The 23214-nt window shown below is 37.0% G+C and overlaps 1 protein-coding gene across 1 annotated transcript in view; it reads left to right on the top strand.

Moving 5' to 3' along the window:
* Positions 1 to 4796: 4796 nt before the first annotated feature.
* The window catches only part of LOC144974658 (calcium/calmodulin-dependent protein kinase type 1-like), a 100534-nt gene continuing 82116 nt past the window's right edge, over positions 4797 to 23214 (top strand). Inside the window, exon 1 of the mRNA XM_078917742.1 lies at positions 4797 to 5093. Within this exon, the coding sequence (XP_078773868.1) occupies positions 5002 to 5093 (92 nt within the window). The 5' untranslated portion in view covers positions 4797 to 5001. The remainder of the gene's footprint in view (positions 5094 to 23214) is intronic.

The raw sequence follows: 23214 nt of genomic DNA, 5'->3' as shown, positions 1-23214 counted from the left end.
TTCGCTCTGTATCAGTACGGAAATTTACTTAAATGTTTGTGATATGCTAAAAGATTCACTAATTTGTCTTTGAGAATTAATTCTGTAATTCTACCAAACAATACGTTAAACTACTATATCTGTCACTTCTAGGCAGTGTTCGCAAAATTCCACTCTTCTAGAACTTTAATTAGCGATAGAAATGTGTGAATAAGATAGAAAGGGGGTGGGCTATTTATGTTGGAATTTCCCCGAGTAAACGAGGATAAAGATCACTCAGACCAAAGCATTTTGTTACACCTAGTATTACTAAATGTCAATAACTTTATTTTCCGAAACAGAATTACCATAATATAATTCCTATCGTCTTTATTGTCAACGAATGGGGGTGGTCCTCATTTACAAAAACAATACTAGATATTATTGCTGTTGTGCTTCTGTTATTATTATTATTATTATTATTATTATTATTATTATTATTATTATTATTATTATTATTATTATTATTATTATTATATTATTATTATTGTTATTATTATTATTATTATATATTATTATTATTATTATTATTATTATTATTATTATTATTATCATTATTATTATTATTATTATTATTATTATTATTATTATTATTATTATTATCGTTATTTTTTCTTCTTCTTCTTCTTCTTCTTCTTCTTCTTCTTTCTTCTTCTTCTTTCTTTTATTATTATTATTATATTATTAATTATTATTATTATTATATTATTATTATTATTATATTATTATCATCATTATAATAATAATAATAATAATAATAATAATAATAATAATAATAATTATTATTATTATTATTATTATTATTATTATTATTATTATTATTATTATTATTATTATTGGTAGTGGTGGTATTACAGTTGTTGTATTTTTGTGGTTATTAATGGTATCATTTAATGTTTTGGTTCCATTTACCTTTTTTTTTTCACTTTCATGTATGTTGTCATCAAATTGTATGAATTATTGGCGAAAACCTAAGATTAAATAATCTTTGAAAAACTTTGAAACTTTGTTCAAATCAAGCAAACAAAATAAGCAAACAAAACAAAACAACAACAACAACAAAATAAATAAAAATAGAACAAAAAAACCGTAAATACAAAGGCTTACTTTAGTAAGGGGTTTTTAAAAATTGTAAGCCGTCAATTTTACTTTACGTAATCAGGTTCAACCAAGCACAATAGGTCATAAAATATTGTAGCTCCGCAAGTTCTTTCTTTCTTTTTCATCGTTCAGCCTCCCCCCCCCCCCCCCCCCCACACCTCCTCCTCCTCCTCCTCCTCCTCCTCCTCCTCCTCCTCCTCCTCCTCCTCCTCCTCCTTCTTCTTCTCCTCCTCTGTACAAATCTCCTTTTCTTCATCTCTCATCCTCCCTCTCCATTTTCTCCCCCTCCGTCGTCTCCTCCTCCTTCCCACTCCTCCACCCCCCCCCCCCCCCCCAACTAACTATTCATTCTTCGCGACTTTGTGTTATTATGGTAAGGTGTGTGTGTGTGTGTGTGTGTGTTTATGAGTGTATGTGTGTGTGTGTGTTTATGAGTGTGTGTGTGTGTGTTTATGAGTGTGTGTATGTGTGTGTTGTATTAGTGTATATGTGTGTGTTTGTTTGACGACCGTACGATAGATATAAAAAAGGTATAAAGATAGATCGAAAGATCTGATCATTTTGCACCGGCCTCAACTATTCATTCTTCGCGACTTTGTGTTATTATGGTAAGGTGTGTGTGTGTGTGTGTGTGTGTGTGTGTGTGTGTTTATGAGTGTGTGTGTGTTGTATTTGTGTATAAGTGTGTGTTTGTTTGACGACCGTGCCATAGATATAAAAAGGTATAAAGATAGATCGAAAGATCTGATCATTTTGCGCCGGCCTCAACTATTCATTCTTCGCGACTTTGTGTTATTATGGTAAGGTGTGTGTGTGTGTGTGTGTGTGTGTGTGTGTGTGTGTGGGTGTGTGTTTATGAGTGTGTGTGTGTTTATGAGTGTTTGTGTGTGTGTTTATGAGTGTGTGTGTGTGTGTGTGTTGTATTAGTGTATATGTGTGTGTTTGTTTGACGACCGTGCCATAGATATAAAAAAGGTATAAAGATAGATCGAAAGATCCGATCACTTTGCGGCGGTCTCCACTATTCATTCTTCGCGACTTTGTGTTATTATGGTAAGGTGTGTGTGTGTGTGTGTGTGTGTGTTTATAAGTGTGTGTGTGTTGTATTAGTGTATATGTGTGTGTTTGTTTGACGACCGTACGATAGATATAAAAAAGGTATAAAGATAGATCGAAAGATCCGATCACTTTGCGGCGGTCTCCACTATTCATTCTTCGCGACTTTGTGTTATTATGGTAAGGTGTGTGTGTGTGTGTGTGTGTGTGTGTGTGTGTGTGTTTATGAGTGTGTGTGTGTGTTGTATTAGTGTATATGTGTGTGTTTGTTTGACGACCGTGCGATAGATATAAAAGTATAAAGATAGATCGAACGATCCGATCACTTTGCGGCGGTCTCCACAAATTCCCAAAAGACTCGTCGTAGCGTCAGTCAAGATTCGGAGTTGTTTATATATCTAGGGGAATCAAAATTAGATTTGAGTTTAAAACAAAGACATTAGATAATCGTTATTCTTAGTCGTCGTTCTCTGGTCAGAAAACTCGTACTTTAAATATTGAATATAATTGATCGATTTAAATTACCCTCATCGTGATAAACTCTCAAACCTGGGACCTCGCGAAGTCTACCCCAATCTGGCAATATGTAAGAAATAATAGTTATTATAGGGCTTTAAAAAACCCTAGATGGATGATCTTTATTGACGACCAGCATTTATTTAGGCTAGAAAATGTGCGGCTATATGGCCTTTTACATAGCGCGATATCCAGTTAATGTGCTCAAAGCGCTTTACAAGGAGTCCGTGGCCAACAGCAAACTGTAACATGTAGAACGAGACATGACGCCTGTTAGGCGATATTACATTTTTTTCCCGACAGAGACAACGCTGTTGACGGACAGGTACTCATTTTACACCTGAGTACATGAGAGAATGTGAGTAAAGAGCCTTTTCCAAAGGACTCAACTATGCGCCGAGCGAGGCTCGAACTCAGGATCTTCCGATCCGAAAGCGAGTGTCATACCACTAGACCACATTTCCTATACAATGTTACCAAATTCTCGTCTTTATTATGTCCATAAATTCGATGTCAAGCATCCTACTCATCACGAGGTAATTCTGTATTGGGAGGCGGGTCGCTTTATAGATAAAATGAAGTTGACGTCACTCAGGTCTTTGTTATTGTTTCTTGCCATCCACGTTTATGAGTAATTCTCAGTTAACTGTATTATCCAGAATATAAAAGTCCATGGTTACACAGTGTTTTGTGTATTGTTGCGTTATACTTCCGGATGGCAATATTGTGAGCTTCTTAGACAAGCGCATACCATTTATAATAATCAATAGTTTTAAAATGTCCTAAGCAACGTGATATCTTAGAAGAGAGTGCTATTCGGATAACGATCAAGATAAGTCAAGGGGTAGTTCGACCTTGATCAACACTTTACCTAAATTAAATAAGTCTGTCTAATCAATCTGTTATGATTGCAGGTCGGATATTTAGACAAAATTATAAATTAAAAGTTCCCCATGGGGAATTGACCCCCCCCCCCCAATAAAAAAAAACAACCCCAAAACCATGACAAGAAAAAAACAAACAAAACAAACAACCTAACTGTTACAATGTATTGATTTGTTCTTTTCATCAACACATACACGATCGCACAAACACACACACACACACACACACACACACACACATCCATCCATCCATCCATACATACATGCATACATACATACATAAATACATACATACATACATACATACATACATACATACAAACATACATACATACATACATACAACGCCAAACAAAAAACCCCGAAAAAATAAATAAATAAAAAATAACAAAACAAAAAACAACAAAAAACAAAAAGAAAACATAAAAAAAAAGAAACAACAAAGAAGTTAAAACAAAGCCCTACAACCCCCCCCCCCCCAAAAAAAAAAACCAACAAAAAACAAAAACAAAACAAAAAACACCCCCTCCAACCCCCCCCCCCCCCCCCCAATGAATTTTTTAAAAATTAACAACAAAAATGCAATAGGGAAAAACAACAACAAAACATACGGTGGGGGTTCGCTCGTTTATACCCGTCTCCCTGTTAGCGAATGATCCCACTCAAAACTTGGGCAAAATCAATTCTGATCCCCGATCACAGCAAGACGTGAATAAAGACAAGAAAAGAAGGGGAGAGTCGGGAACACAAGCAGCGCCAAAAACACGTTAGCTTCCATGTTTTGTGTGGTGCAGAGTTCCAATCTACCTATGAAAAACGATAATATCATTTATAATAATAATGTAATATAAAATTCACAACATGCAAAGAAAATTTATAAAAAAAGAAAAAAAGAAGTAGCTCTATTTTCATTTAAAAAAAAAACAAACACTACATTACACTCTACATGAATACAACTAAAACAAACAATAATAACGAAAGGAGAGTTGACGTTGTTGTGAGATATTTGATTCTTATTTATGCATGACTCTTTGTAATACACTTGCTGTGGATTACTACTCAAAGTGATTTTTATTTTCTTAGTAAAAATCAACTTGACAACAAATAAATATTTAGAAGAGGATATAACAAGTTTACTGACGACAGTGTTGACATTAGCTATGCAAATGTATCCACGAGCGCCACCTGTCCAGTCACATGACCAATATATCTCAAAAGGCCAATAAACAGTAGTGTAGTTCAACCAGTGTCACACACAACAGGTTCTGTGTTTTATCCGTGATTTCATACGGGAATTTCTGAGGGACTTTACTGTGTGTTGACGACTGCCATTCTATGTGATTATCACTGTGTTTTACTTGTGTATTTTCAAATCTCATGGTTACGAGTTTCTTAAGTATATATAATAATTCCATCTTCCCTCAAAATGCCGCTTTTCGGGAAGAAAAATGATGCTGAAAAGAAACTGAAAGAAACCGATATCAGACGGAAGTACGAGTTCAAAGATACCCTCGGAACGTGAGTAGATCATAGCAGACGCCTATCTCATCCCCTCCCCATTAGTTAGGCGACACGACACATTCACGAATTCCCTCCCTGTCTTTAAATAGGCTAATGGTTGCCTGTTCAATTTGATAATTTAACTTTTATATTGTCTAAAAACTAAAATGTTTTTTTTTTGTGTAGTGCATCGTTATAATATAGAGGATTATTAGAGTCTAGTGAAGCTATTGTAAAATAAATGAAGAAAGCATCGGCGGCGCATCGGCGGCGCATCGGCGGCGGATACCGCTTCGTTTACGTAAGGCAGGTAACCATTGGCTTGACACTGGCTTATGATATGTCAGGCAATTGTGAAAAGAAAAACAAACATTATAAATAACTTGGTGACAAATTAGCTACTTGACGTGTACTATCTATAAAGATCTTATATTTTATGCTCTGAGTGAATCCAATTGAAATATCTAGAAATAAAAAGAGTGAAATCAAGTCCTATTTCTTCTTCATCTTCTTCTTCTTCTTCTTCTATAATACATATATAATAATAATAATAATAATAATAATAATAATAATAATAATAATAATAATAATAATAATAATAATAATTATTATTATTATTATTATTATTAATCATTATTATTGTGGCCACCACCTGAGAAACAAAAAAATGGAGTGTCAACCTTGTCATCTTTACTTTGTCCTTTTAAGAAAATTGCAAATGAAGTCTTGATTGTTCATGATCCTCACCATTTGAATTTTTTTTTCTACATCTTAAAATTTACAGTTTCCTTTTTCTTTAATTTTAGTGTGTACCAACACAACCACCGCCACTGTTACTAACTACAAATACATCTACTGCTTCCACTACTACGACTACTATGACGGATAAAGAAACCGGTGGTACTCCCGTAGTTTCACAGCACTTTTATTAAATATTGCTTAATCTTTTAGCCATTATGGATTTTCACTTAGTTGCAATGCCCAATAGATATTACTTATTTTTCTAATTTAAAAAACAATTTGCTGAGTTGGTTATTGTTTATGACTCTAGCCAATGCCATTATTTCTGTTTTTCGATATTGCAAGTGATGGCATTGTTTCATCAGGTTATAGTATCTTTAGTTATGGATGAGAGGGGGTTTGGGGGTATTCCTCCCCCCCCGATAATAAAGGGGAGGTTCGATAATATTTAAAACACTTTTCTGAAGGCGTGCTGTGAAACTACGGAAGTCCTTCCAAAATGGAAAATGGGCATAACTTTTGAGCTGACAAACATTTTTTTCTATATCTGTGAACACAAAATTTATTTTTCTTCCTTGTGAAATTTTACTAATATCAATTGACGCAGTATTGTTTTTGAGATGGCAACTCCAATCACACAATGGTCTAAGCTGGAGGTGTGAGCTGTATTCCACTCATTGTTTACAAAAGGAAGAAAACCTTGTGAAATTCATCATAAATATAACAGACATAATAGGTGAGGTTTATCAGTGGCGTTCTTGTTTCAAAGATGATTGCACAATGAGCCGAAATCTGGTTTTCCAAAAACATAAAAAATTGAGTCGTTGAGATTGTTGTCAAATTTGATGGGAGAGTTAACACTTGGGAGATTGCACTTATTCATGAAATTGTCCATGACATATTGGGGTGTCGGAAAATGTGTGTACATTCTGTATTGATGGGGGTTCCAGTAGCTCAGTTGGTAGAGCACTAGCTTCACAAGCAAAGGGACTGAGATCGATCCCGGGTGCAGTCAAGATTTTTTTCTGGGTTTTTCTGAACCCCGTGTCCACCCAGCAGTGATTGGGTAGCTGGATTTGTTAGATCTGGTGGAAGTACTTTGCGATAGACGAGCGTCTTTCTCAAGGGTAGCAAGCAATTGGATTCAGTAGTCTGATATCACGCCGCCCGGCAACGGTGGCCATCTTGGTTCTAAACAAAGAAAATCATTACTTTTTATTCTTCATGCTGGCTAGAACTTTTCATATGTTTTGTGATCAGAGTGTATAAAAGTCAAAACATGATCAAATTTATGGAGTTTTTTCCTCTGGATACGCTTTTATGCTCGCCGGAGAAATATTTTATACAGGTGTCCGCCATTGTTCTGATAGTTTAGAGCAAGTGTTACTAAGTTGCCATGCGTCATTACGAAGTGACGCTATGACTGTTGAAGAGTATTGCTATTCCTTTACACGCTATAGACACCAGGATAAACTTCGGCTCCATGGGTCGGGTGTCTCTGAAGGACTTTTCTGTATTGATGATGTCAATAGGCGTTATAGTCGAGATGTCATTGGCTTGACGGGGACTGTTGATCAAAAAACAATCTACTGGAGAATTTGGTGACTTCAGTCCAAATCTGGCGCAGTCTTGACTTTTGTGTGTTTGGGCCTTTACTTAAATGAGAGTTTCGAGTCAGATCTTAAATGGAATGCGATTAGCGGAAGAGTAGCGTCCCTTGATTAGACGTCACCTGTAGTCTGTAGTCTGTGACGTCAACGGCGGAAAAGTTATTAGAGAGTGAACGTCATGTTGTTTGTGCGCATGCGTCTCTCGTCCTCCTACTACTACTACTATTATTAGTACTACTACTACTACTACTACTACTACTGCTACTGCTACTGCTACTACTACTACTACTACTACTACTACTACTACTACTACTGCCCTCCTATACTACTACTACTACTACTACTACGACTACTACTACTACTACTACTACTACTACTACTACTACTACTACTACTACTACTACTACTACTATACTATTACTATTACTATACTACACTACTACTACTACTACTACTACTACACTACTACTACTACTACTAATACTACTACTAGAATACTACTACTTACGACTACACTACTACTACTACTACTACTACTACTACTACTACTACTACATCACTCTACTACTACTACTACTACTTCTACTACTAACTACTATCTACTACTCTACTGCTACTACTAACTACACTATACTACTACTACTAGCTCACTACTACTACTGCACTACTACTACTACTACTACTACTACTACTACTACTACTACTACTAACTAACTACTACTACTACACTACTACTACTACTACTACTACTACTACTACATACTATACACTACTACTACTAACTACTACTACACTACTACTATACTACTACACATACTACACCACTACCTACTACACTACTACTACTACTACTACTACTACTACTACTACTACTACTACTACTAACTACTACTACACTACACTCACTACTACTACTACTACTACTACTACATACTACCACAATACTAGCTACTACACTTAGTTACACTCCTACACTCCTCCCCAACATATTCTATTCACCCACACCCAACCCCCCCCCCCCCCCCTCTGTTTTTCTTTTTCTTTCTCTTCTTTCTTTCTTCTTCTTTCTTTTCTTTTCTTTCTTTCTTTCTTTCTTTCTTTCTTTCTTTCTTTCTTTCTTTTTTTCTTATTCCTCCCGCACATTTCTATATCAATCCCCCCTCTGTTTTTTTTTCTTTCTTTCTTTCTTTCTGTCTTTCTTTCATTTTTTTTTTCTCTTTCTGTCACGTCTGTTGTGTGTATTTGTTGTGGGGCGAAGAGGTATCCAGCATAGCACTCCATCGGCCTGTGTGTGGTACAGTATTATATTATGTGTTCTCATCGATCGTTTTCAATAATCCCCAGGGATGAGTGATGGCCGATCTCAATTTTGGGCGGCAAACAGGATTTCAGCGTAGACTTTCCTCGCACTATTGTCGTTGCCTAATAACGTTTTATTCTGACTCTCTCTCTCTCTCTCTCTCTCTCTCTCTCTCTCTCTCTCGCTTTCTCTCTCTCTCCCGCTTTCTCTCTCTCTCTCTCTCTCTCTCTCTCTCTCTCTCTCTCGCTTTCTCTCTCTCTCTCTCTCTCTCGCTTTCTCTCTCTCTCTCTCTCTCTCTCGTTTTCTCTCTCTCTATCTCTGTCTCTCACTCTCTCTCTCACTCACTCATTCATTCATTTGTTTCTCTTTCTCTTTCTCCTCTCTCTCTCTCTCTCTCTCTCTCTCTCTCTCTTCTCTCTCTCTCTTCCTCCCTATTATATTATTATTATTATTATTATTATTATTATTATTATTATTATTATTATTATTATTATTATTATTATTATTATTATTATTATTATTTATGTGTGTTAAAAATGTATTATTTTTTTTCCATTTTTTTTTGGCTTGTATTTGTATTTTTCTTTTGATATTCCTAACCAGCAGGGATTCTAATGTAGCTGCTTCCAAGTGGGAAGTACATTTATTTCGATGGCAGCAGACTAGAATTTCCAATGTTTTGTAAACAATTTTGTCACCATGTTTTTTGTTTTTTTTTATGCTTCCCAAATCTGCTTCACGGACCCCACGACTCTAAAACGACTGTCTGTTCCATCCATTGCTGCGTCCGTTCATTTCCATTGAATTGTATTGTCCTCCACTCTACGGTTGCTCACTTAGTTGTTGCCAGTGTAAAATTATGCGCGTCAGTAACTTGTCTCACTCCTGTCGTTTATCTAGTCTAATCTGTCTTCATTCAACGGTTATCTTGGGAGTTCTATCGTCCTATCTCAGTCCTTCCCCCCCCCCCCCATTAAGTCCTTACCCTCCCGGGAAGCAACAGGACTATTGATTCTTTTCCTCCTTTTTTGTTTTGTCTGTCATCATTGTTCCATTTCCATTCTTTTCACATTTGTTTTCCAGTGTGGCCCTGTCGGATGGAGAGCTCCGATAGCACAACTGCTAGAGCACTCGCGTCACAAGCCCAACCCCCCCCCCCCCCCGCCCCCAAATAAAAATGGAAACATAACCAAAACGAAAACACAAAAAACAAAAACATTGCGTGGAAATATAGACTATTACAATCCGGCATCCGTCTATTTTGGAACACGGAGAAGAATTAAAGAAGCTGATATACAGAGAAGTGGTAAGTCATGGAATGAGATAAAAAAAAAGTAAGCTCAGGATAGAGAAGGATGGAAACTGTTTGTCTGCGGCCTATACCCTGACCCAGGGTGAAAAGGACAATGGTGATGAATAATGATCCGTCTATTTTAATTATTTTGCTACTGTTTTGTGGAAATTAACGCAGGTCGATACGAGTCTTATGAGCCATCAAGGTGCACGTAAATGGATCTGGCAATTGAGCGGCCGGTTGGCGATTCCCAAGGTCAAATTAGCATCCGATCATTTTATGCACTAGCAGATTCTCTAAATAATAAGTTTGCAAGTTACTTGTATATAAATGTTTAAATTAGTTTTATAATAATATTTAGATTTTTCAGTAATTTTATGCTCGTTGGCAAAACATTGACATGGTCTTTACGGAACAATTTTTTTTACGCTTCCCAAATCTGCTTCAGGGACCCCGTGACTCTAAAATGACTGTCTGCTCCATCCATTGCTGCTGCGTCCATTCATTTCCATTGAATTGCTTTGTCCTCCACGGCTGCTCAGTTGTTGCCAGTGTCATATTATGCGCGTCAGTAACTTGTCTCACTCCTGTCGTTTATCTAGTCTAATCTGTCTTCGTTCAACGGTTATCTTGGGAGTTCTATCGTCCTATCTCAGTCCTCCCCCCCCCCCCCCATTAAGTCCTTACCCTCCCGGGAAGCAACAGGACTATTGATTGATTCTTTTCCTTTTTGTTTTGTCTGTCATGCATTGTTCCATTTCCATTCTTTTCACATTTGTTTTCCAGTGTGGGCCTGTGGGATGGAGAGCTCCGATAGCAAACTTGCTAGAGCACTCGCCTCACAAGCCCCCCCCCCCCCCCCCCCCCCCAAAAAAAAAAAAAAAAATAATAAAAAAAAAATAAAAATAAAAAAGTACAAAAAACAAAAAACAAAAAAAAATTAACATAATCAAAGACAACAAAAAAAAAAAAACATTGCGCGGAAATAAAGACTATTAAAATCCAACATACGTCTATTTTGATTATTTTGCTATTGTATTATCGTGGAAATTAGCGCAGTTCGAGACGAATCTTATGATGAGCCATCAAGGTGCGCGCAAATGGATCTGGCAACTGAGCGGCCGGATGGCGATTCCCAAGGTCAAATTAGCGTCCGATCATTATGCACTAGCAGGTTCTATCAATAATCGAGTCAACTGGTGGTAGGATTCCCATATTTTAAAAAAAGGTTTGCAAGTTACTTGTATATCAATGTTTAAATTAGTTTTATAATATTTAGATTTTTCAGTAATTTTATGCTCGTTGGCAAAAAATTGGCATGGGCTTTACGGAACAATTTTTTTACGCTTCCCAAATCTGCTTCAGGGACCCCGTGACTCTAAAATGACTGTCTGTTCCATCCATTGCTGCTGCGTCCATTCATTTCCATTGAATTTGAATTGCTTTGTCCTCCACAGCTGCTCACTTAGTTGTTGCCAGTGTAATATTAAGCGCGTCAGTAACTTGTCTCACTCCTGTCGTTTATCTAGTCTAATCTGTCTTCATTCAACGGTTATCTTGGGAGTTCTATCGTCCTATCTCAGTCCCCCCCCCCCCCCCCCCCCCCATTAAGTCCTTACCCTCCCAGGAAGCAACAGGACTATTGATTGATTCTTTTCCTTTTTGTTTTGTCTGTCATCATTGTTCCATTTCCATTCTTTTCACATTTGTTTTCCAGTGTGGGCCTGTCGGATGGAGAGCTCCGATAGCACAACTGCTAGAGCACTCACCTCACAACCCCCCCCCCCCCCAACTCACCCAAAAAAACACACCAAAAAAAAAAAAAAACACACACACACACACACAAAAATAAAAAATAAAAATAAGTAAACATTACCAAAAAAAAAAAGAAAAAAAAACATTGCGCGGAAATAATAATAATAATTAATAATAATAATAATTAATAATAATAATAATAATAATAATAATAATAATAATAATAATAATAATAATAACTACTACTCTCGTACTAATAATAATAATGAAATTTATTTATATTGCGCCCAATCCTCTACAATAAAGCTCTAGGCGCATAGCAATAACTCAATCCATTCAAATTTCTCTCTCTCTCTCTCTCTCTCTCTCTCTCTCTCTCTCTCTCTCTTATTCTCTCTCTCTCTCTTTCTCTCTCTCACACACACATACATACATACACACACACACACACACACAGACTACAAATATAGACTATTACAATCCGGCATCCGTCTATTCTAATTATTAATCTATTAAGCTACTGTATTGTGGAAATTAGCGCAGGTCGAGCGAGACGAATCTTATGAGCCATCAAGGTGCACGTAAATGGATCTGGAAACTGAGTGGCCAGATGGCGATTCCCAAGGTCAAATTAGCGTTTGATCATTTTATGCACAAGCAGATTCTCTAAATAATCGAGCCAACAGGTGATTCCCCATAATTTAAAAAAAAAGGTTTGCAAGTTACTTGTATATCAATGTTTAACCCTCTCCTTACCACCAACAGCAAAATCGTCACATTTGTTACGACACAATAAAGTGACATTTCTTTCTTATTTAGATTTATTTTGCACATCACAATGATCTTTGTTTAATTAATAAGAACCTAACGTTGTTTTGTATTTAGAGAGATTGTTTGAGTTTTAACAGTCCATTTTTCTGATGGGTAAGCCAGCCATTTTGGGGAAAATACTGAAAATGATCGGTAAGGAGAGCGTTAAAATAGGTTTATAATAATATTTAGATTTTTCAGTAATTTTATGCTCGTTGGCAAAAATTTAACATGGTCTTTACGGAACAATTTTAACAAAGTGTTGGGGGTGGGGGTGGGGAAATGGCGTTGGGCGGAGTGTAAGATTAAAACCTGGAGCATAAATTATCACCTTTTTATAGCCTGATCAATGTCGATTGTAACCTTTATTTGAAACAACAAAAAAAAAAAAAAAGTGGTGGGGGGAGAAGAAAAGAACCGTGTAATATCTTTTTCTGTTTCTTATCAAAAGTGGTCCACAACATACCTTGCCGCATACTTAGAATGACAAACACTTTTTTTAAAAATTCAGGCTCCTACACCTTTTCTCCATCCATTTTTCAATTAAATGAGGACTCTTGAATTAATTTGTTTAACATTCTTAAACTCGAGTCTCATAATTCTCAGACTTTAAGCTTTTTGGCAGGTTGGTGATTTATGTTTTTTGTTTGGCGATTAAAAAAAAACAACGAAAAAAAAAACTTGATTTGTCAGTTTACGCATGTATTTGGGTTATCAGACTTGTAAATAAAACTGGAGTCCTAACTCTATGCCCATTGACTTACTTACAAAAACAAACTTTCTTAGTCTTAGTACTATATATGCCCATTGACTTACTTTAAAAAAAAAAAAACTTTCTTCGTCGTAGTCGCATTTGGACCCGAGAATGCTGCCTGCGCCTATAAACTTTAAATCTATGAGATTTCACACTCACACACATACACACACACAGACACACACACACACACATGTATATAAATAAATAAATAAATTCACTCACGTATATGTCAGCCGAAACGTGCGTTTCGATGATTGGCAACTGAGGAGATGAGAGAATCGTCGAAACGCACGTTTCGGCTGACATATACGTGAGTGAATTTATTTATTTTTATATGCTCTAATTATCGAGCACTCTCGTACCTACAGGTACCCAACATCACTCATTTATATATATATATATATATATATATATATATATATATAATATATATATATATATATATATATATATATATATAGAGGGAGAGAGAGAGAGAGAGGGAGAGAGAGAGAGAGACAGAGAGGGAGAGCGAGAGAGACAGAGAGGGAGAGCGAGAGAGAGAGAGAGAGAGAGAGAGAGAGAGAGGGGGGGGGGGGGGGGGGCGACCCGTTAATTTTAAATTAGTTTTTAAATTTGACTTCTTTTGTGAATGAATAAGGATTGTGGTGATTTACATCGTCAGTTAGAAATAGGCATAATATTATTAATTATTATTTGGAGACCTCGCCCACCACGACTTGAAATGACCATGTTATGCGTAATAATTGTTATCAATACATCTCGTCACACCTAATTGGTCACAGGCCGCCACTACATACCAATGACCAGCAACAACTTAACTGGCATTCATGGGGAGACATCGTAATGATCCAATATTATTGTTTATTTCGATTAGGTTAGGGTGGGGTATTCGAGTTCGGGTTGATCAATGCGTATAGATAGTTCGAAGTTGACGTCACTCGGGTCTTTGTTATTGTTTTTTGCCATAAGCGTTTATGAGTTATTCTCACTAAACTGTATTAACCTGACTGTAAACGTTCATGGTTACACATATTTTTGTGTGATGGTCCGTTAACTTCCGGATGGCAATGTTGTGAGCTTCTTAGCCAAGCGCACACCATCTATAATGATGTACTCCACTCTAATGATACACTTTACTTTAGGGATACACACATCGTTTTACTCGGTGAATACATCTTACCCCCCCCCCCCCCTTCTCTCTCTCTCTCTCTCCCCCCCCCCCCTCTCTACTGCACCCAGCACCGATCGCGGTCTCTTTACATGTGCAGCGAGTGCTCTATCTACTGAGCTATCGAGTCCCACTCTCCACATTGTACAAACCAAAGGCCGATAATCGAACACTTATTAATTATGGGCATATGTATTTATATTTCATTACAACAGTGGTGCGAATTGTCACAAAATATGAATGTTGGAATTCATTTATATTCGTCGTGGTGGAGGATAATAAATACAATATCACACGTCATATAACACTCAAAGGTCGTTTTTTTTTTTTACTATTTTAATTCTCCAAGCATCAGTAACACACTTTATAGTCACCAGGAACAACTACAAAAGACGTCTAACTTCTACGTCATGGCACAGGACCGAAGCGCTAGAGCTCAGGTGGTCGCTGGTTCGGATAAGTAAGTACTATTTTAATTCTAAAATCACTACCACTGACCTACCACTGTTTTGAGACTGTAGTTACATAGATACACGTAGGTGCACCACAGTTAGTGCCACATTAATTTACCACCCGGAATAAACATTCTAAGGCTCATCAAAAACATTGCTGCTTTGCCATTTTTTTGGATCGATATACAAAGTTGTTTATACCCGAGACAACATTCAGTGCATTTTGCGTTTGTACAACTTCACCGAGTTCGCCCATGTATGGTGTTTAAAGACTGTCGTGACCCCTAGGATGTGTTTATTATTGCTTTGCACAGCGGTCAGCCGTTTTTTGACGAAACACATTTTTATTTATTCTAAACAAAAATTAAAAAAAAATACAAAAAAAAAAAAAAACAAAAAACAAACAAACAAAAAAAAACAATAAAAAAAAACAAACAAAAAAACAAAAAACAAAACAAAAACGCTTCCGAAATATTAAGATGGTACAAACTTGTCAAAAAGTCAAATCCTAGACATTGTCAGATTTCTTGGAGACTCCGGTATATTCCTTTTTGACCATACAATACAATAATAATGCACATTATATTATTATTCGGCGTTCTGATGACCGAATGCTATCCTGTGATTGTTTTAACATTAATTATTGTAATCGAAACTATTTATTTTGCTTTGGTTTGGTATTATTTCCATTACGACACTGAGACATATAACAATTTGTGTTATCATTAGCAGACATGCAAATGTTTAATGAGTAGGTTACACGTCGATATTTATATAAAGTTCGCATTTTCAAGCCAAAATCATTATGGAGAGGAACACCATGTTTTGTCGGTAAAATGGCAGTTAATGGTAGAGGTGGTAAGAATGGCCACCGGCTTTTAATAACTGACTTATCGACCCGATGGATTAGACTTAGACTGACTGACCACACTGAACGAAACGGTACACAGAGGGAAAACAATCGTATGCGTGTGCACGGAAAACAAAAAGAATTAATCCAGTTTTATTTTAGTCCTGGATGGATGGATGGTATAAGTCTTTTATATAAATGGATGACTAGAAATGTTTCATCACTGGTTTTGTTATCCCCCCCCCCTCCCCTCCCCTCCCCTTATTAACAAATCATTTTCCTTTTCCTAAAAAAAAAAAAAATTAAAATAAAATACGATTGGTATTTGGATCATCTCTCTACAGAAGTAAACAAATAACAACCCCCCTCCTCCCCCTAATAATTATTTAACAAAATCAAAAAGTAATAAAACCAAAAAAAAAACATAACAAAACAAAAACCAAAAAAAAAAAAAAAAAAAAAAAAAACCAACAAAAAAAACCCAGCGAACAAAAGAAAACCTTTTCTCCATGCTTCATGCAACATAGAATTATTTTAGGATTTAACTTGTGTTGAATGTTCCGTTCCAGCTCGTAAATAAAACCCACTCAATTGGGGCGAATTTATGACAAAGATGGGAATATTATTACAAGGCATCTGCTCCAATATTATTACATCTACATCTTACTCCGACATCACCGTCAATGTAAATGCTGTTTTTGACGGTGTAGAAATGATAATGATATTAATAAAGAAATCCTCCCCCCCCCACACACACAAAAAAGATAATAAAATGAATAAAAACAAACGAAAAGCTTCATGTTTTAGATATCTAAATAATTAAGACCAGATAATTCATAAATAAAAAGAGAACAATTATTGACAAGGCTTTGGAGAGAACAGTACTTAAATTCTATGTCATAGTCGACCAATCCTGGTCATGTTCACTCTTTGCATCCCTATGAATATGAATGACACATTCTAGTTCATATGAAGAATTAGCCACCTACAGAATAGATAGAGCTCGTACTTATTCTTCATTGTATGCATTTGACTTTAGACTCGAGTATGCTTTCGAAATGCTTCACGCATGCATTTATTATCTCGGTGGTATTTGCGTGTTGTATCGGCGATCAAACCGAAGTACAGGCCCAATAGAATAACGCATGATTGCCCAAGCCCAAAAGTTACACACGACCTGTTAGCCGGGTAATTAAACACAGCAAGCGTTACAATGTCCCAAAGACATTTCCTGTGCAACGTTGGCGTGGTGTATTGAAATGTCCCCAAATGAGCTGGGAGTTCCTAGATCACGGATCACGGCTGGTATTTATAACACTTGATCCTGTGCTCATCCTGAAAAGCCAAATGGATCCGAAGTTGGTCATTTTTTTTTTTTTTTCGTGTTCAATAAAGACCAAACATATAACATCAGCAACAGAAATTGCTTTTAACTTTTAACCTTCTCCTTACCACCTACTGGAAAATCGTCACATTTGTTACGATGCAACCGTCACTTTTCTCATCCAGATTTAATTTCTTTTTGCTATAGCTATAAAATTTGACATTCTGTAATAGAGTTCATATTGTCAACAATATTACGTATAGAATGCGCTTGTTGCTTTTCTGTTTAAGAAATGTCTGTTTTTGTGTTGGATGGGTGTGAAGCTTTGGGGAAAATTCTGAAAATGGCTGGTAAGGAGAGGGTTAAGGAACATCATGATCCAGTGGGCGGTCCTGACATTTGTATTTTCTGTCTATTTATTGGAATCGAGTTATGCCGTTTATTATGTCCAGAATGTTATTCGAAATAATAGTAAAAGTAACTAAATAAAAGACGGGCAATCTGAGATCGACTTATACTAAGACTTTCGGGTTAGTACAGGCATTAATTTGTGCCGCTATGTGGTCTTGTGGTATGACACTCGCTTTCGGATCGGAAGGTCTTGGGTTCGAGCCTCGCTCGGCGCATAGTTGAGTCCTTGGTAAAGACTCTTTACTCACATTCTCTCACCGTACTCAGGTGTAAAATGAGTACCTGGCCGTTAACAGCGTTGTCTGTCCGAAAAAAATTGTAATATCGCCTAACAGGCTTCATGTTTCGTTCTTCATGTTACGTGTTGCTGTTGGTCAGGGACCCCTTGTAAAGCGCACATTTAGTGGATATTGCTCTATATAAAAGCTCAATATATTCATCTATAAGCACCAACGGTTTTCCCCCCTATTATTTGCTCTTTGAATAATCCATAGTATTATCCTATTGAAATAACTATTTGGATCATTCTCATAACACGGCGGTACGCTGGCACTAACACATTTTATTTCATTTTTGCCAGGAAATTCATTTCATATTATAAATTCGATACAGTTAACTTCCACCTTGTCAAGTCTTAAACCCGATACTCCATTTTAAAGAGAGTTAAACCCCCCCCCCCCCCCCCCCCCCCAATTAAAAATTTTAAAAATGCTTTCTCATGATATAATATTAATTTTCTACTTTTCACTACTGCTCAGTATTATTATTATTGTTCTTCATCAAACTTGATGTCGTGATTCGTCCACCCACGCCAATTCCCGACCTAAATAAAAACAAACAACCCCAGGTGATTCTGTGTGCTTTGACATAGATAGATACCTTTAAAAAAATAAACATTTGGGCGATAAATAAAAAGGTGTTTCCTGAAGGTGCAGCCCAGTGTTGTCGTTTTTCAGGTCTTTATTGCTCAGTCAGTTTGTTTTTTCGCCAAAACGAGAGGGAATGGGGATACCCCTCTGATGCGCAAAATGGACGGTGCCCCCGTTTCGAGCCGAAATAAGTCCCAGCAACCCTTGTACGCAGAATCCCTGACTACGTCTAGAGCTGCACATACGAGATGGAAGTCGGTTTGGACGAATTCAATCCCTCGTGGGGGCGGGGACGTACACTCCTCTAAGCTTGGTGAGAAGTTGCCAGGCTTTGATACCAGTAAGAGGAGACATTGGGTGGCTGCGAATCGGCTTCGGTCGAGGAGCTGCCTAACGGCAAGTGCGCTTCATCGGTGGGGTCTTCCCATAGTGGGCAGGGGGGTACATACTGTGTCTTCTATCCCCTTATATCTGTTTTCCAACATGCTTTCTGTCTTTGTCTTGGAATGAGATTACTTAGTTTTTTTTCCTGGCCCTGATGGGAGTCCTGGCTGGGAGGGAAACAGTCAAATGCATAGTTATTGTTTTGGGAGATGATATTTTTTTCCTTGTAAATCATCTCTCTGTTATGTATTAGTAGATTTGTTATTTTTTAATGTATAATGTAAGTATTTGAGTGTGTTCCTCTTTGTTGGATTTTGTTCTTGTGTCCGGATGAGACTTATAGGTGATCTCAAACTAAGTATATTGGTGATATGCTCTTGGAATCTACATCTGATCCCTATTTGTTCCCAGTTCCCCTATGTCTTACTTTCTCTTGGATGCTTCAATTGTAATTCTAGAACTTTTTACTATCCCATTTTCTTCCTTTTTACTGGCGCTGATATAACCTAAATGTGTTGCAAGCGCCGTAAAACCCTTAAAAACAATAAAAACAAACATCGGTGGGGTCTTTCTACCTGTCCAATATGTACCCGCTGTGGGCAAGAACCTGAGACGGCAGAGCATCTAGTCGAACGGTGTGTTGTGACGATGCACGAATGCGGACCGGACTTTGCTGATTGGGTCGATCGTCATAACATAGTAGTGTGAAAACCATAAGAGGCTGCTGCCACAACGTTAATAATAAACCTACACGAGTCCTGATTCCTTTTTCTTCTTTCCCCTCATGATGTCTTTATGGTTGAAAGTCAACAAGATGCAGGAACGCTGTGGTCTTCCCAAGCCCGCTCTGAGATCCATAGAGCTTCGACCTTAGTGTAGTATTCTCATTCTCAGGCCAAATGGTCGCTCTTTGTGCAGTCCTGCAAAACATGCGAGGCATCTTGCTTCCCCTCTCCACATTCACAAATGTCTGTTTCTCCAATCTTAATTAAATGCTTTGAACATGTGGTGTCGGAGACGGTTATGTCGGCAGCGAAGTTTGAAAAATAACTTGATCTTGTCTTTTTGAGATATTTAATAGGGACATGTTTCATCTATTCGTGGCGTGGGTGCTTCTTGTTCCACGAGGAAAACAGATTAAAAACTGTATCATTAAATACAACAAGTGAAGCATGGGTAGGAAAACCGAAAGTCTACAGTCCAGATTTGTTGTTTTAAGAACAAGTGGTCGCGTTATAAAAGAAAAACGTTTTGACAAAATAATTACGTGGGCGCCGTATTTTAAAAATAGATTGGACTTGACATAAAACAGACATCGTGTTGTGAATGGAAATTGGCTTATTATTAAAAGAAAGCACGAGGAAGTGAATTCATTGGTTTGAAACGTAGAGGGACCGTCTACTTGTCTTAAAAACCGTCCATTTCACCCCCCCCCCCCCCCCCCCCCCCTCTCCCTGTTCCTCCACATCGAGTCTTCTAGATTCATGTTTTTTTGTTTTTTTTTTAATTGATTTATTTTTTAAAGTTTCAATTTTTTTTTTGTAAGGAGATCCATTGATTTTATTCATGAAAAAATGTCCATTTCGATTCCAATGCAGACTTTGTCGTGTTGAGAACTAATTTTCTTTGGTTATTTATAAGAAACGCAAAGGTGTTATCCTTGGTATCAGAGATCTAAATCCCGATAAGTAAGTAAACATTGCACACTGTGGTGGCGTACCTACTTGGAGTGAGAATCAGAAAGCCGATGCACTGGGACTTCGGAATGTACGGGATATCGATTTTCAATTTTTCCCCAAGTATAATAATACTCATATTATATGATAACAACCGATTACAAGTGAAGGGTCCCGCGGCGGCAGGGTTATGATGTGTTTTTTTTTCTTCTTTCACTCACTCAACCCTAACACCGATTATGTCCGTAGTTTACCCGGGGTTACTTTTACCCCATGCCAATTTATTACATTTTTCTGAGACAAATTACAGGCGTAGTATCAAAGCCAATGTTTTTAGTTTTTGCATGTTAATGATAGTTGAATAAAACTGTCGATGTACATGCTCATTTTAAATACATTTTTTTTTCTCCAATTTTGAAACGTAGCAAAAATCTCTAGGATTGAGTGAGTTAAACATCGGCGTATTTTATGGCTTTCGTTTTTACTCTTTCGCTTCAACTCGATCGTCAAACCATTGAAACACCGGGTGATTCCCACTAGGTTTATGAGTTTATCCAAGTTCACGAGTGTCTATCTAGATATGGTTTGAATTCGACATATCTGCAGTTTGTGATTCGGTGAATCAAGTGAACTACGTAATTGATCTGAACTGATAACCGTAGCGATCGACCGCAGCAGTTGTGTTAAAACAAGTAAAAAGAAATAAAGTTTGATCTTGATTTTCTCAAATTTTTCAGATTGATAACTAACTGAACGCAATGATGGACTAAATTGACCTTTAAATGGATAATTTTTTGTTCGTTGTGTTGCTTGAGAGTTTTCCTTTCATTGAAAATTACACGAGACAATAACAGTTTGGTTTATGGAACGTTTATGAATGAGGCACACGTGCCTTTGGTTTGAATATTTTATGCTTTTTAGTGTGGCTATGTGGTCTTGTGGTATGACACTCGCTTTCGGATCGGAAGGTCCTGGGTTCGAGCCTCGCTCGGCGCATAGTTGAGTCCTTGGAAAAGACTCTTTACTCACATTCTCTCACCGTATTCGGGTGTAAAATGAGTACCTGGCCGGTAACAGCGTTGTCTTTGTCCGAAAAATTATAATATCGCCAGGCGTTAAGTCTCGTCCTCCATGTTAAATGTTGCTGTTGACCAGGGACCCTTTGTAAAGCGCTTTGGGCACATTTAGTGGATATTGCGCTATATAAAACTCAATTTAAAAATAAAATGTTGGATTAAATTCAATGGGTTCAGAGTTATTCAAAGTAAAGTATCCTAACACCCCCCTTCCCTGTTTGTCTCTATTAATTAAAATTCGGGTCAGTTAATAAAGTCTCACCGATTGATGACGTAGCACACAATTATAGACTGACTAATAGATGCCATAGTACGCAATGTGATATCAGGCTCATGACCCAGAAAGGTTCGGCTTTTGACCCAGAATTTGGCAATGATAAAAACATTATCTCACCCCACTGTCTAATGTTTTACAACTACTAGCAAAGAGATAAAACTAAAGAACTGACATAGATTTAGAATAAATCAATTTAACATTATCTGCCAATTCAAACATTTACAAAATTAAAAAATAGGGTTATTTCACTTTAGAAAACTGTCATTTGGAATTTTAAAAAAAATTAAACTTTTTATAGCAATTTATACCATTTGCTGTTCTACATAAATATTTAGATGTAAATGAAGTATTACATATGATTTACCGATACAATATACATTAATAATATTTTCAAACAAATTTATGGAATCAAGAGAAAACGTACATTTTGACATTCGAGAAGGGAAAAAAAGTCAATTCTTGATAATTTAAATGTGGCTGTTGCCAGATATCTAAGTAATTTCTTTCATAAAATAAGTCAATATTGATAGTGTTTAATACTAATTAGCTGTCCGATTCCGAGTCAATTATAATATTTGTACACTGACAGTCCATCAAATTTCACCATTTCATATTTTTTGAGTTATCCCCAAAGAGGAGAGAGTATAGGGAATGAGATTAGCGGAAGAGTAGCGTCCATTGATTGGACGTCACCCATAGTCTGTGACGTCACCGGCGGAGAAGTTATTAGAGAGAGAACGTCATGTTGGTTGTGCGCATGCGTCTCTCGTCCTCGCTTAAAATCCATGTTCTGTTATAACGAACCCGATTATAGTTGAATTTCAAGGCAAATAACCCAAAATGGCTTAAATCGCCATTTAAAATGATGCAGCATAGTAGATTAGTACGTAGCCTATACACGCACATTCTCTCTCTCTCTCTCTCTCTCTCTCTCTCTCTCTCTCTCTCTCTCTCTCTCTCTCTCTCTCAGAGCATTCATGAACCAGGCCAAGCCTAGCTCTCAGTTGCCTTTAACTGTGGGCATAGCTGAGAATTATGTAGGCGAATACATTACAATTGGAGATATTGTTATAACCGATTAAGTCCTGTTAAAGCCGGTAAAGAGGGAGAAAGAAACGGGGTTTTAAAAGACACCGGTTATAACAGAGTGCCCGTTTTATCCGGATCTGTTATACTGAGCTTCCATTGTATTATGTTGGGGTGAACTCGGTGGTTAAAATTCAACTCTAATCTGAAATCAATATGAATGACTTACCTGAGGATAATAAACCATTTTTATACGTTTCTAAAAATCCGAAAAACCTAAACTCTCCGAATTCTGATCATAGTGACGTTAAACTTAAATTTCTTCATATATTTCGTTCTGACGCAATACCAGATTG

This window comes from Berghia stephanieae, chromosome 6 (genome assembly GCF_034508935.2).
Source record: "Berghia stephanieae isolate SIO BIC M18660-M18661 chromosome 6, UCSD_Bste_1.3, whole genome shotgun sequence".
Taxonomy (NCBI): domain Eukaryota; kingdom Metazoa; phylum Mollusca; class Gastropoda; order Nudibranchia; family Aeolidiidae; genus Berghia; species Berghia stephanieae.
The sequence above is the reverse complement of the archived record's forward strand: the minus strand, read 5'-3'. Positions and strand labels throughout refer to the sequence as shown.